We start from the raw sequence: 13,979 nt of genomic DNA on the forward strand, positions 1-13,979 counted from the left end.
TTATACATATAACCTAGTTAAACGTTTAAGAATCAAGGTCCTGAATGTGCAAAAACTTAAACCTAAACTTAAGCTTACACATGCATAGTACTATTGACTTCAATGGTATGGTTCGCTAGTGTAATGTTAAGCACAAGATGTTTCATCCTTTAAAAGGTTGATAGTGAATCTAATACTGTTTCAGGTGTTGGAGCTGCTCGAGCTGGGAACCTAACGTTCATGGTTGGTGGAGTGGAACAAGAGTTTGCTGCTGCCAAAGAACTGCTAACATGCATGGGTTCCAATGTGATTTACTGTGGAGAGGTTGGAACTGGACAGGTAATGCTTGCTGCATGTTTGGTATTAAATCAGCCTGGCCTTTCCCTTTTAATTACCATACTTGTCTTCCGTTTTAACCCAACTCCCTTTAATCTATCGTGAGTAAATTACCTTTAACCAGAATCCACAGTGAAATCCAATATAAGATGGTGGTATCTGCGAAAAGGTGCAGATTCTTCTACAAAAGATCTCATGTTACCATTACCCAGCGTCTTGGCTTGGTAACCACTAATACACATCTGAACTAGCATTTTCTCAGTTTGGCTTGTTAAGACTGTGCTTTGCAGTTTCGTTTGTTGGTATAGTCTGAAAGAATAAGTAGCCCAGATGCTCAAAGCACAGCAAGTGGAGATACTGTTGTAGCAAACCAAAAACGTGTCACACTATCGCAACTATCCATAAGTTAGCCTTCATTGACATGATCCCATAGTACATTGGTACTTACTAGTGTTACATTTTAAGGACAGCCTCTGTTTAAACATATTCAGTCATAACCCAGGCCCGTACACAGTGGAGGTGAGAAGAGTGTGGAAGTACCATCTTCCCATGGTTCCTCAGGTAAGCATGCTCCTGCCAGCCAGGGGAAGGCAGGAGCAGCGCACTGCTAGAGCCTCCGTCCCCCATGCTCTGGCTGGCTGGGGAAAGACAGGCTGATTTCCCCCACTTACTTGAGGGACCGTGGGGGGGTGCATTCACATCCTTTTGGTCCACATTAACAAAAAAAGCGCGTGCACACAGAAATTCCTTCATATGGGCCTATAACCCCAGGTGAAAAAAATTCCTATGTGAATGCTACATGGAAACTGAGAATCTTACTAGGTATTTAATTTGTTTTCAGGCTGCAAAGATCTGCAACAACATGCTCTTAGCTATCAGTATGATTGGAACTGCTGAGGCTATGAATCTTGGTATCAGGTTTGTTGGATTTTATGTGTTTATTATATTAGTAAGTGGGTTGTGTTGTGGGTTTTTTTGTGGGGTTTTTTGTTTTTGTTTGGTTTATTTTGCAGTGGTGGTCAACTTTCTGTGGCTAGAGAATGATGATCAGAAGGCATAGATGAGATTGTGCCAGAAACAAATGTAGAAGTGTTTCATTATTAGAATGCAGTAAGACTTGTTTATTTGACCAAGAATAAAACCCTTGAGAACAAGACATTTTCTTTGCAGTGGTCATAAAATGTTACCGATATCTACGGTCACATTATATTTTTTCTATGATGTCTCAGTTTCTTCTGTTGTGGTGATATGTGCACTATAAAATGTAAATGTGCTCAGATATCATAGAGGTATATTTATTTGAAGTATAGGCTTATGTACTGTATATCACAAGAGTTTTGGTTCCACATGGCTCCAGTTTGTTTTATTTGTCTACATTAAATATTGTCCCAAAATGTGCTAAAAATATCTCTAGCATTTGTGCACATCTCAAAGAAACTAGGATGCAGTCATAAAATGTCTGTTTACTCTCCTGTCAAACTCTTGTTTTTTCATGCTAATCATTACAAATACTTTCTTATGAAAAATCCAAAATATATTCCATTACTTTGCTTAAACTACTTCCTGTTTTAAGAGCAACATTTTTCTGTAACAGATCTAACTTGTCAGTAGCAACGTTTTCAGACAGTTTAATTTACAAAGCTAATTTTTATTTCATTTTTAAGATACTGATTTTTTTTTAGGAGTTTTTACATGTTCTCAGTCCTGTGTGAGCCTGTACATGTAACAAACCATGTAATTAATCTTGCAATATTTTTAGCTTTGATTCTCTTGCTCAAGCTTACATCAATATAAATACCATTTGTAGGTTTATAAAAGGAAAGTCTGTGCTTCTAAGATTATCCTGTAAATGCATAGCTTCTTAGGTTTTCAGTAATTATTCATCTTTTCAAATACATCTTTACAATCACCCTCTAGAAACTACAGATATTAAAGATATTTGTGCATTCACTATTGACCGTCATACTATGGTCTTTGATAAGAACTAAAAAACTGCAAGAGAGATTCGAAAATTTAAATAAACATTGCATAAGATCTGCGCGCGCACACTCTCAGACAAAAGGCAGGGTAATGGATTCACATTTCCTCTTAATTACCATATCAAGATGCAGTTGTTTTATTGAATTGCCCTTGTCTCAGATGTTAGACTATCTTGACCTATTAAGTTGTCATGTTGTAATTGAGATAAAAGAGGAATTTGCTTTGCATCAGTGCTAATTGGTTTATCAATATCCTGTACCATTTACATTTTAAAATTGAGCGTCTGTAGGATAGTGAAGCATATCTGTACTAAACCGTAATAAAAACTGGTAGGATTGTGTACAACTATTGTAATTCAGGGTGGTAAAGCTGTATCATGATCTGTTTTGAGTCTTGGTTCACTTAATGAAAAATCAATTCCATAGCTTCATGTTTTTGTCCACATTTCTATAGATTATTTTACTTCATTATTTATGTATTATTTTATTTTAAGAGGCCTTGAACACATATTCCTGGCATCAAATCCCATGTGACAGTAATTGGTGGTTGCAGCTCATTATAGCCTGTAGGTGTCTGGATAATCTTATTGCAGGTTAATGTTTTCTCTCAAGAGTTTTGACTGAATTTGGGTTTTATGAAAGTAGCATACTAATGCCAGATTTTAGTGAAGGCAGGCACTGTGGAAGCTTCTCACATAAGAGCAATGGTAATGCAGCTCACGTTGACGTGTAACACCCTATTACAGTAAACTTCCAATAATCTGGCACTTTTAGGACCCAGGGGGTGCCAGATTATCAGATATGCCGGACTATCGGAAGGGGGGGGGGCTTATGAGGAGTCTGGGATGGAGTTGGGGGATGGGATGCGCCCCTCGGCTCTGCGGGACCAACCCGGGAGCAGCCCAGCTGCTCTGCCCCAGGTGTCCCCAAGTCAGCCGCTACTGAAACTGACCAGCAGCTGAATCGGGGAAGCCGGAGGCAGAGCAGCTCCAATTGTCCGGCTGCCTGGAGCGCTTCCGGGTTTCAGATGGTGCCGGACCATGAGGAGTGCCAGACCATTGGATGCTGGACCACTGCAGTTTTACTGTATTCCTATACTGGGCATTGCTTGAGGACAGAGTGTTCATCATACCAAATAGCAGGAGGTTTTATTATAGAGGACCTAATGAAAGCACACTGAAGTAAATAATAGTCTTTTCCTGGGTGTTAATGGGCTTTGGATCAAGCTTATGGAGGGAGCACTTGTTCCACATTTAACAAGAGTAGGATTTTTATAGCAAAGAAATTCTTAGGTGTATAAACTCCAGGTGTGATTTTTGTTTCAATATTTCAAGTTATATGATGTCCTTCAAAACAATTTGTCTGATGTGGTATAATCAGTTATTTGACAGTATGCTGAGTACAACTTGTGGTAGTCTATACTAGCCACTAGGTTGGGGTTGTCGTGATCATATGTCATCTAACTGGATTATACTGAACAGTATTCAATTGGAATGTTGTTTATTGTAGATAAGGTGGGGCTAGAGAAGTGGAAATCTGAGCATGACTAATTAAGCTAACGTGTCTGGTACTGAAAGTGCAACTTCCAGTAACAGAGAAGGCTTGTTGGTACCTTTTAACTTGAAACTAAGAGGGATATTTTTTTTTAGTGTATTTGGCAGAGAAGGTTGACTATTGAGCAGGGGATGGAAAGGAACAAGGAAATGTCCAGCAGAAAAATGAGAAATTGGATACACAAATGAAAATAATCCATAACCAAACAAAGTAACTTCCCTGGGTTTCTCTTTCCAAGGAGACAAATACTTTATTTAAGAGTGTGAAAACCGCTCATATTTGTGTTTTGTATTAATGAATTTCTTCTCCATTACAGAATTTGCTAACCGTGCTGCATTTCTTTCATTTTCTTATAAACAGAGGATCTCTTTGTATTAGTTTGGAATCACTAAAACAAGCACTTTTCTTATAGATTGATTGGAATCACTTTTCTAGATGATTGACAATATACGTTTTTTTGAAATGACAAATTTGTTCCAAATACAGTACAGTAGAGTCCTGATTATCCGATCTTCGCTAATCCGACATTCCACTTTATCCGACATAGCTGGATAAACCCTGGTGTGCCATGCTGCATGCAGCCTCCCCAGCTGAAGAAGCTCCAGCAGCAGCCCCTGAAAGCAAAACTAAAACCCCATGCTGCCCCCGGTCACCTGCCATATGACCTGGCCCGTTTCTCCTTCCCAGCTGACTTGCAGCGCACGGCGGGCAATTGAGAGTCGAGTCCAGCCCACGGGTTGGAGACTTCTGCAGACACGCCGCTCAATCCCCATTCCTGCCTGGCCCCTTCCCTCCCTGCAGCCCCCGGGCGCGGACTGGGAGAATGGCCCCGCTCGCTGCCACATCACTCCGGGCGCTGCAGGGAGGGAAGGGGCCAGGCAGGAATGGGGACTGAGCGGCGCTAGCAGGAGCAGCAGCAGCAGCGCCCGGAGTGACAGGGCAGCGAGCGGGGCCATTCTCCCGGCCCCCACCCAGGGGCTGCAGGGAAGGAAGGGGCCAGGCCACTTGAATCAACTATAGGTACAGTAATTCTGTACTCTGTATTATCCGACATTTTTGTTAATCCGACCACCTCTCGGTCCGGTTTAGGTTGGATAATTGAGATTCTGCTGTATACAGAGAGCTTCCCCCGCAGAGCTTTACAAGTTTAAAGAGAAAATTGCTCAGAGGAAGGTGGATTGGAGCAGTTTGCATAGTGGAGGTGATAAGTGCCGTTGAACCAAATGGGTAAACCCTATACATAAGGGGTCTCAAACTCCCAGCCCGTGGACCAGGCCTGGCTGGAGCAATTGAACAATCCAGCACGGAACTCTTGGGGAGGAGGCTGTCTGTTACTAGCCCCCAAGTCCCACCCCCAAGGGCCACCCCTTTCTACCTTTGCCCTGCCCTCTCTCCCCAGCCCATAGCAGCCTGTTCCCCAAGAATGTGGCTTCAGGGATCCCTTGGGGGGGGGGGGGCCTGGTGGTCAGCAGCCTGCTGGGAAACAGAGCGCATTGGGCGACTGAACTTGCTCCACTTCTCTGTGGCTCCTGCCACTACAGGGAGTGCAGGAGGGGCACAACCATGGCCACCATGCCAGATCTTGCCCCTTGCCCCCAGTGATCCCTGCAGGTGGGATGGGGTGCCATGAAGGGAGAGGGTGGGGCAATGACAAGAAGGGGCGGGAGAGGGTGGGGCCAGTAACACAATCACTCTGGTTGGGGCTGGCTTCTTTGAGATCCCCCGCTGAATATAATGGAAACCACTTCAAGCCAGCACCCCCTAGTTCAAGCATGAAATATCAGTGAGCATAAATTTCCCAGTCAGTAAACTCCCACAAAAAGAGTACAGTATTATGGTCACTACATGACTGCTATATTTATATTCCACTTGCTCCAAGTGTGGAAATGGTATATCTTCTAGTATGATAACCTCATTTACCAATGAAGATGGCTGTTTTTATCAGAAGTGTTTACTTATTAGTTAGTTTTGGAATTAGAAGTTAGATTAAGTGGCTTCTGGCAAGTCTTTAAAATTGTTGAATTACCTTATTTTTTCTAATCATTCCATGGCTTTTTATGAATATAATAATAATAATAAATGGAGATATACCATCTCATAGAGCTGGAAGGGACCTTGAGAGGTCCAGTCCAGTCTCCGGCCCTCACAGCAGGGGCCAAATACCATTCCTGACGGATTTGCCCCAGATTCCAGGATTGAGATCACAACCCTGGGTTTAGCAGGCCAATGCTCAAACTACTGAGCTATCCCTCCCCATAATATTGATGATAGCAGGTAGTGAAAAGATGTATGGCAGGGAATACAGGGAAGTACCATACATTTTGATTTGGAGCTTTTCTTTTCCCAGTTTAGTGCTGCAGTATGATGGTGAAAATATCTAGTCATGAGAGAGGTTTACCACATGTGTGTGCAGGTATGCATGCATTTGCATATGTATGAGTGTATGTGTATATTGCTAAAACTGTACGGCTGTGTCTACACTGGGCCACTTATTCCGGAAAATCAGCCGCTTTTCCGGAATAAGCTGCGAGCTTTCTACACTGGCCCTTGAATTTCCGGAAAAGCAACGACGTTGAACTATACAAAATCAGCCGCTATTCTGGAAAAACTATTCTGCTCCCGCTCGGGCATAAGTCCTTATTCCGGAACACTGTTCCGGAAAAGGGCCAGTGTAGACAGCCCAGTAGTCTTTTCCGGAAAAAAGCCCCGATCGCAGAAATGACAATCGGGGCTCTTTTCCAGAAAAGCGCGTCTACATTGGCCACAGACGCTTTTCCGGAAAAACTGAAAACGGAATAGTATTCTGTTTTAAGCATTTCCGGAAATTCATGCCAGTGTAGACACAGAATTTGTACCAAAGCACTGGAGAAAAGGCACCTGCATTTCTTCAATGAGTAATTTTAAAATTGAGATTGTTCAGTCTGATAACTTTTTTCCTTCGGTTGTTAACCATCTCAGTTTGTAGTGGTCTCCTTTTATTGGTCTCTTGGTTCTCGGGTAAAAATGTAGTACAGTGAAACATTTATCAGGCACTCTGTTAACCAGAAAAATTTGTTAGCCGGCATTGCCCCCAGCGACAGTACTGTCACATCTTCAGGTGCACAGACCTGGCTTGGTTTACCATGATTGGCCTAACAATTTTTTATTTAAGAAGTACTAATTATCTTTAACTCAAAATAGAAATGTGAGACCAACTGCCTCACACTACAAAACTACCAATATTAAAAACTTGAGTTTTACTATTATTGTCCATTGGTTTTTCCTATGTTGATGGGACCCTCAGATAACTGGAATTTTTAGATAACTGGAACGCCCTAATCCCCAAGCGTGCCAGATAACACAGCTTTTACTGTATTAGCAAGATAAAGCTTGAAAATGTAAAGAAACTACTGTGAATATATGACTTACAACTAGGTCATGTGGTGCTGGCTGCTGCCTGCAGTGTAGTTAGGAGTCTTTTCTGTAGCTGCCTATGCTGCCTTAGGGAAGGGTATGTCTGCTCAGCAGTTAGGGTCTCATGATTGGCCTGTGCCAGCTGCTTTGGCTCAAGCTAAAGGACTGTTTAATTACAGTGTAGATATATGGGCTTGGGCTGCAACTCAAGCTGTGCAACCCTCCTACCTCACAAGTCCTAGAGCCTGAGCTTCAGGCCAGACCTGAATGTCTACACTGCCGTCTAGTCAGCTACTCGTTGGCATCTCTACTGGACACATCTTTATACAATTGCCTTGAAATAGGCCAGTCTTACACCAGGGAAAATGATGATCACCAATCCATACAACTACATTTTAATTCACTGCAAAGGTGAGAATGGATTTGATCTGAAGCTCTGGAGGGTGCTAATCACACCTGTGGTGAAAAACTTTCAGGGAGCTAATTTTACTGTGGGGGATTTCCTGATCAGTAGCAGCACTGGAATAAACTCTTTTGCCCTCTTTTCCTGGGACATTAGCCCATGCCCCTTGAGCTTGAGTCAGCTGGCTCTGGCTAGCTGTGGGGTTTTAATTGTAATGTCGATGTACCTTTAAGGAGTGCCTTTTTGGTGGGGATAGTAGGCAGCTCGGGATTTTATAATTACGGAGCTAGAGAGCCATGAAAGAGCTACAAGTTTTATCAGTAGCCTTCATAAAAAATGCCCTTTATATTTCTTAAAACCAAGTCCAGACTTCTGTCTATCATGACAGAGTAGTCACCTCCAGAGTAGCAAGAGATTCTTCTTTCTCCATTAGTTTTATTATAGGACCGGTTGTGCCTGGCTGTTTTGTAGGTGTGTAAGCAGGACTAAGAGCACAAGAATGTTCTCCTCTTTTTATATGTTGAACAGCCAAGCACAAGTTGTTGTCCTTGTACCTAGTCTCAGGATGGCTATCTCTATGCATCCATGGGGCACAAGATGCAACAGGGTGGAGAAGAGCTGGGCTGGCACATGGAAAAGAAATGTTCTATGCCCCCCTATGGGGATGTAACATTGGGTGAACACTGGGAAATTTTGGAGAGAGTGACTCCAGACAAAATTCTTCCTACATCACCCTTTGGGGTCTGTACCCTCATCAAGTCCTGTGCAATTATTAATATTCTATACAAAGTTCTTGGATAATAAAAACTATGCTGGCATATTCATTTCATTTGTACTAGTGATGAGTGAGTCTCTAAAGCTTCTGTGTGAGTAATTATCTGAAATATCAGCTGCTGCTTACCCAAAGCACCTCAGACTGAAAATTTCTCAAGAGTTCAGCTACTTCTTAGTCTCATTCAGTCAGGTAAGAGACGTACAATATAGACAATTTTTTTGGCAGACAGCCAAAGCATCGCAGGATCTTCCAGAGAGCCTCGTGGTTGACTGAGTTGAATGCTTTTGTCAAACTGAAGAATGCCACATACAGAGGCTGACATTGTTTGCAACACTTCTCTTGTATTAAATGGGCAGAGAAGATCATATAAGTTTTTCTTCACCCTGGTCAGCAGCCTCATTGTGACCCGAAAAGACTTCTTCAACCAGTGCAAGGAGACAGTTCGGAAGGACTCAGGCGAGAATTTTACCTGCGGTTGAAAGCAAGGAGATCCCTTGGTAGTTTCCGCAGTCTTTTCAGTCACCCTTCTTAAAGATGGTCACTATGATGGCATTTGAGCTCACTGGGCATAGTTTGCTCTCTCCAGATCATCAGAATGAGGGAGTATAGGCACAACAGCAGGGAAGGACCTCCTTGTTTGAATATCTCAGTGGGATCCCATCAGTGCATGTGACCTTGTTGTCTTTCATCTCGTTTACGTCTGCTTGGATTTCTCAGATGGAGGGTTCACGATCCATATCGACACGGACAAGTAGACTGGTGATCACATTGAAAATGCTGTCATTGACAGCATGCAGGCCATAATATTCAACAATGGTGATGCAACTGAACCAATTGACTTAAGGACTGGAGTTAAACAAGGGTGTGTGATAGTACCTACACTATTTAATATCTTTCTGGCAGCCATGCTTCAGCTTATTGGAGATGACATCCCAGGCAGAGTCGAAATAACAGACCTCCCAGGCAGAGTCGAAATAACATACAGGATGGATGGTAGCCTTTTCAATCTGGGCTTCTTCAGAGCCAAGACCAAGACCACAACAACGTCAGTGGTAGCACTTCAGTACACTGATGATGCCAAGGTCAGTGCCACCTCGGAAGATGGTCTCCAAGCAATCATTTACATTTTTGCTGCACAGGTTGGGATTGACTCTCAATACACAAAAGATCATGGTTCTCTTTCAGCCAACACCCACCACATTGTTACCTGAACCTACCATCAGCCAAGTGCTGGAGAATGTCAGTATCTTCCCCTATCTCAGAAGCAGTGCTGACGATAAAATCCACCATTCAGTCTCCAGTGCCAGTGTAGCTTATGGACATTTATGGAGGTGAGTCTTCAATGACTGTGACATCAAGACACAGACCAAGATCAACGTCTACAATGCCATAGTCTTCCCCACATCGCTATATGAAACTGAAGCCTGTACTCCCTATAGACGTCATATTAAAGATATAGAGAAATTCCTAAAGTGTACTTGAAGAAAATATTGGGCATCTGTAGCCAGACAGAAACCCCCCTCCCGCCCCCGTCCTCCCTCCGAAATCCTTGGGAGGGAGAATCTGTGGGAACGAAACTCTTCAAGGCTCCAGGGCCTCCAGAGGTTCTGGAATAACTATGGCCCTGGATGCTAGACAGAAACCAGATAACAGCGGCAGTTGGGCCAGCAGACGATCGGGGCCTCGGGCTGCCCTTGGCTGGTACCAGTAATTGATATGCCTACACACCGTCCCAGAAGAGGAATCTGCCGCCCCATCAGGAAAAGAATGTCCGGCCCTAATGATTTAGTTACCTCCACCTCACAGGTGCAAATTAAGCTTTGGCAACTCACTGGGGGAACGGGCGTCACAAAGACGTTCCAACTTAATTGGCATTTTATGACAAGAGAAGCATCTACGTGACCATAGGGGTTTAAAGTCGGGTCCTATGCCCCACTCTAATTGGAGATCCAACCATATACTTGCTGTCCTGGACCCCCGAGACTTTAGGGACACCTTCATCTTGTACCGACTGCTTCCCATTGGGATTGAGAGAAACACTGGCTTTGCCGGAGTAAGGATCGCAGAGGTGAGAATATACCTTCTAGGTGTTTGTTTTGCGCACATTCAATAAGAGCTCGGAGAACCAAATCGTGTTATGATACCTTTTAAGTGACTTTTATTGTATTTCGTCTTGTCTTTGTAATGTCTGTTATCTGTAACACAGCAGTAACATTTAACAGCTAAACTTGCCTTGTAACAATAAAGTAGTAACTGTTTAAGTTTTAACCTGACTCCGCCTGTTGCTGTAACAGAACCGAACACAAACAAAAGAGCCATAGCCGGTTTGGCTATCTTGCCGCGGTCAGGGGTAAACGCAGTAAGAGCTGAGCGCTGAGTCGTGCCACCTCCACGGGGCAGACTCTTGGGGCATCCGTCGGCCGTTAGGGTCGCCCACTGTGAAGGGATTCTGTCCTAGTAGTTAAAGATTCGGGAGTGATAGGGCTCACAGACCACTCATTACCCCAGCCACCGTCAAACAGCATCATGTGGCAGGACAGATGGACCAATGTTAGCAGCCTTGCAGAGGCTGATTCCTGCAGCATCGAAGTAAGTCTCCCACAGGCAGCTACAATGGTCTGGTCACATGGTTAGGATGCCTGACACACATTTGCCTAAACAGATATTTTATGTTTAGATGAGGACTGGGGCAAGCTCTTCTGGCGGGCAGAGGAAGCTCTAGAGAGACATCCTTAAGAACACCTTGGTAAAGTGCAACATTGATGCTGACACCTGGGGAGAGGCAGGTGGATATTGTGGATGACTACCATGAAGAATAGTGCCCGACACTTTGAGATCAAGCAGTGTCTCCATGAAGAAGATCAGAGAGCCCAATGTAAGGATTTGCCCAGGCCTGTCTCAGCACCACTGGTGTCGGCACTGATGAGATAGAGACTTCATGTGCTACCACTGCCAGAGAGTGTTCCTTGCCAGAATTAGGCCAATTACTCATCTTTGCATTCATGAGTTATAGACATCCAAGATGAAATCTTACTCAATTGGAGGGATCCCAGAGAGTCTCATTCAGGCAGTCCCAGTCCCACCTGCCTTTCTTGTGGCTCTTACTGCTTCTTTGTTACTGCTGCATACTGAAATAGGAGGTGAGTTTGCGAAAACATTAAAATAATTTGGTAAAGTATTTTTTTCTCCCAAACCTTAATGTGGCTGGGCTTTGGCTAATGCATAGAATTATTCGTATTTTTATTCAGATCTGTGTGTCTATCTTAGTTTTTACCTCCCTGGTAGCTCATTAGTATTTCTGCTGAAGATGCACTGATTTGACACAGCAATTGTTTTTGCGTTACATTAGAAATAATGTAGGGATATTGACTGCATTCTGTGTGTCTGGAGGAACATTTGGCCAATTGTAAATGCACACGCGCATGCACGTACTCTTGCCACGTCCAGTGGCAAGTTATTATGAGGACTGACAGACTGTCATCATTTTGATAGCTTGAGCAGTATATCTCTTGAACAGCAATGGAGCTCTTATGCAGAAAGTATCATATGTTCCTAGCCAATTTACAGGGAAACAGCAATAACATTTTATCATGGTTGAGAGCCCAGTAGCTGCTTCCTATTAAACTTGCCCTTTCAGATACCTGTCTTGGATTAATTTGTTGATTTCAAATGGAAACTCAGTCTTCTCCACTGAAGCATGACTTTCTAGGATAGACTCTCACTGAATGACAATTACTGTATATTCTAGCTGGTTTCAGACCATTACAAGCTTTGAGCGCAGTGGAAGACAGAGGACTTCTTCAGTAACTGATTTTAATATATGTCTAATTTTAACTGTCAGTTATATATGCACCAGTAGATGAATCCTCAGAAAGATGAAATGCAAAACACTTCTAACTTGCTCTTTTTAATGATACACTTGCTGCCAAGAAAAAAAAATATTGCAGGTCTTCTGAAGAGAATCTACTTGGCGCATAAGAGCGTCAAAGTTTAAAAAATAGAGATTCAAAACTGACACACACATCTTCCTCCTCCCCCTGCCCAAGCAAGAATATGTGTACGTTGCCTTTTCACATCGAATGCTGAAAATACATTTAGTGTACATTTACAGTATCTGTATTTTTACATATATATTGCTCAAGGACTGACTGGAATGCCCCCAGGAAATGCTCATTTTGCAGGAGGGATTATGTACATTTTAAAATGTATCCCCTTTCTCCCAGCCCAGTCTTTCAGTGTAGACTCCATTGGAAGCTGCTGCACTGCTGGAAGTACTTGTCTGGGAGATGGAACGAACAAGCAACTTGGTGTGCTGTGTGGATGAGAGATCAGGATTCCTATAGGTTATAATATTCTTTTTGGTCAGTGCTCCAAAATACAGTTTATTTGGATGAGAACACTTTCACTAATATTTTCATTCATAAATTACTCCTTCTAAGAAGCCTTTGATGCACTATAAAAATGATATTAAAATGCAATCAAAACATAATGGTGGGGACAAAGCACTGAAAATAAAATCAAAGGAAATAAAATGTGAAAGCTCAACTAAAAAAGGAGAGCGAGAAGGATGGGAGGATAATCCAATTTAACTCAGTGGGGACACATTCCCACACTTACATGAGCTATAGCATCCTCCCTATATATGAGACCAACAGTGGTAATTCTAAAAAGCATCTTTAAAATATTGGATTTTTTTAAAAAAGGAGATGAGACTGAGACCTGTTTCTAAGGGAGCAGGATCCATGCCTTAGGAGCCACCATATAAAGTGTCATTTTACAGCTGAGAATTTATCACTTAAAATAAATAAGGTTACATTTTATAATTTGTATATTTGCAAATATTCCACTAATAAATTCGCTTCAGTATCCCATAAATTAAGTACTGCATGCTACAACAGAGATTGTTTTGATTCATTCAAATACCTTGCTGATCTGTTGTTGCCACAATTAAAGAACTGATGCAAAGAGGAGGAACCTTCTCTTTGTGATAAGGTAAAACTGTCTTGGAATTATGATATGAAACAGACCATGTTTTATGTTTAGCCTATTGTCTGTTATCCTACAAGAAGTGTATGGCTATGGTAGGTTTCAAAGTGCCTTTCAAAAAATTCTGATTTGTATTGCTATAGGAGAGTATTGTGTCTGTCTGTTTGTTTTGTTTTTTTTAATGGAGCTTACAACTGAACATAAATAGAACCTTTAAAAGAGTGCTACCAATTCTCAATATAAATGCAATTGGTGTATAATTACATTTGCAATTTGCTATTCAGCAAAAATGCAAAATAATAAGGTTAAAAACTCAAGAGTATTCAAGTACCTGTAATATCTGGACTACATTTCTTTTAAAGTACACATTGAACAGCAGTTTATGCCATCAGCTCAGTGATAGAACAAATGATGTTTCTGCTCGGACAAGCTTTGTTTTATTGGGATCAGTAACCTTATCAGCAGTTGACCCAGAACTATAATGCATGTCTGTGAATAGGTAGAGCACATATCTCACAGTCTCATGCAGATTTGCTTCATAAGCAAGATAGTATAATGAAAATTTAATAATAAT

The 13,979-nt window shown here is 42.3% G+C and overlaps 1 protein-coding gene across 1 annotated transcript in view; it reads left to right on the plus strand.

Annotated features, from left to right (window-relative positions):
* Window positions 1-13,979, plus strand: part of HIBADH (3-hydroxyisobutyrate dehydrogenase) — a 117,509-nt gene that overhangs the window by 91,226 nt on the left and 12,304 nt on the right. Inside the window, exons 5-6 of the mRNA XM_006133211.5 lie at window positions 185-318; window positions 1,157-1,233. Of these exons, the coding sequence (XP_006133273.3) occupies window positions 185-318; window positions 1,157-1,233 (211 nt within the window). The remainder of the gene's footprint in view (window positions 1-184; window positions 319-1,156; window positions 1,234-13,979) is intronic.

The sequence above is a fragment of the Pelodiscus sinensis genome, chromosome 2 (genome assembly GCF_052426305.1).
Source record: "Pelodiscus sinensis isolate ZL-2025 chromosome 2, ASM5242630v1, whole genome shotgun sequence".
In the NCBI taxonomy this organism is placed as follows: Eukaryota; Metazoa; Chordata; order Testudines; family Trionychidae; genus Pelodiscus; species Pelodiscus sinensis.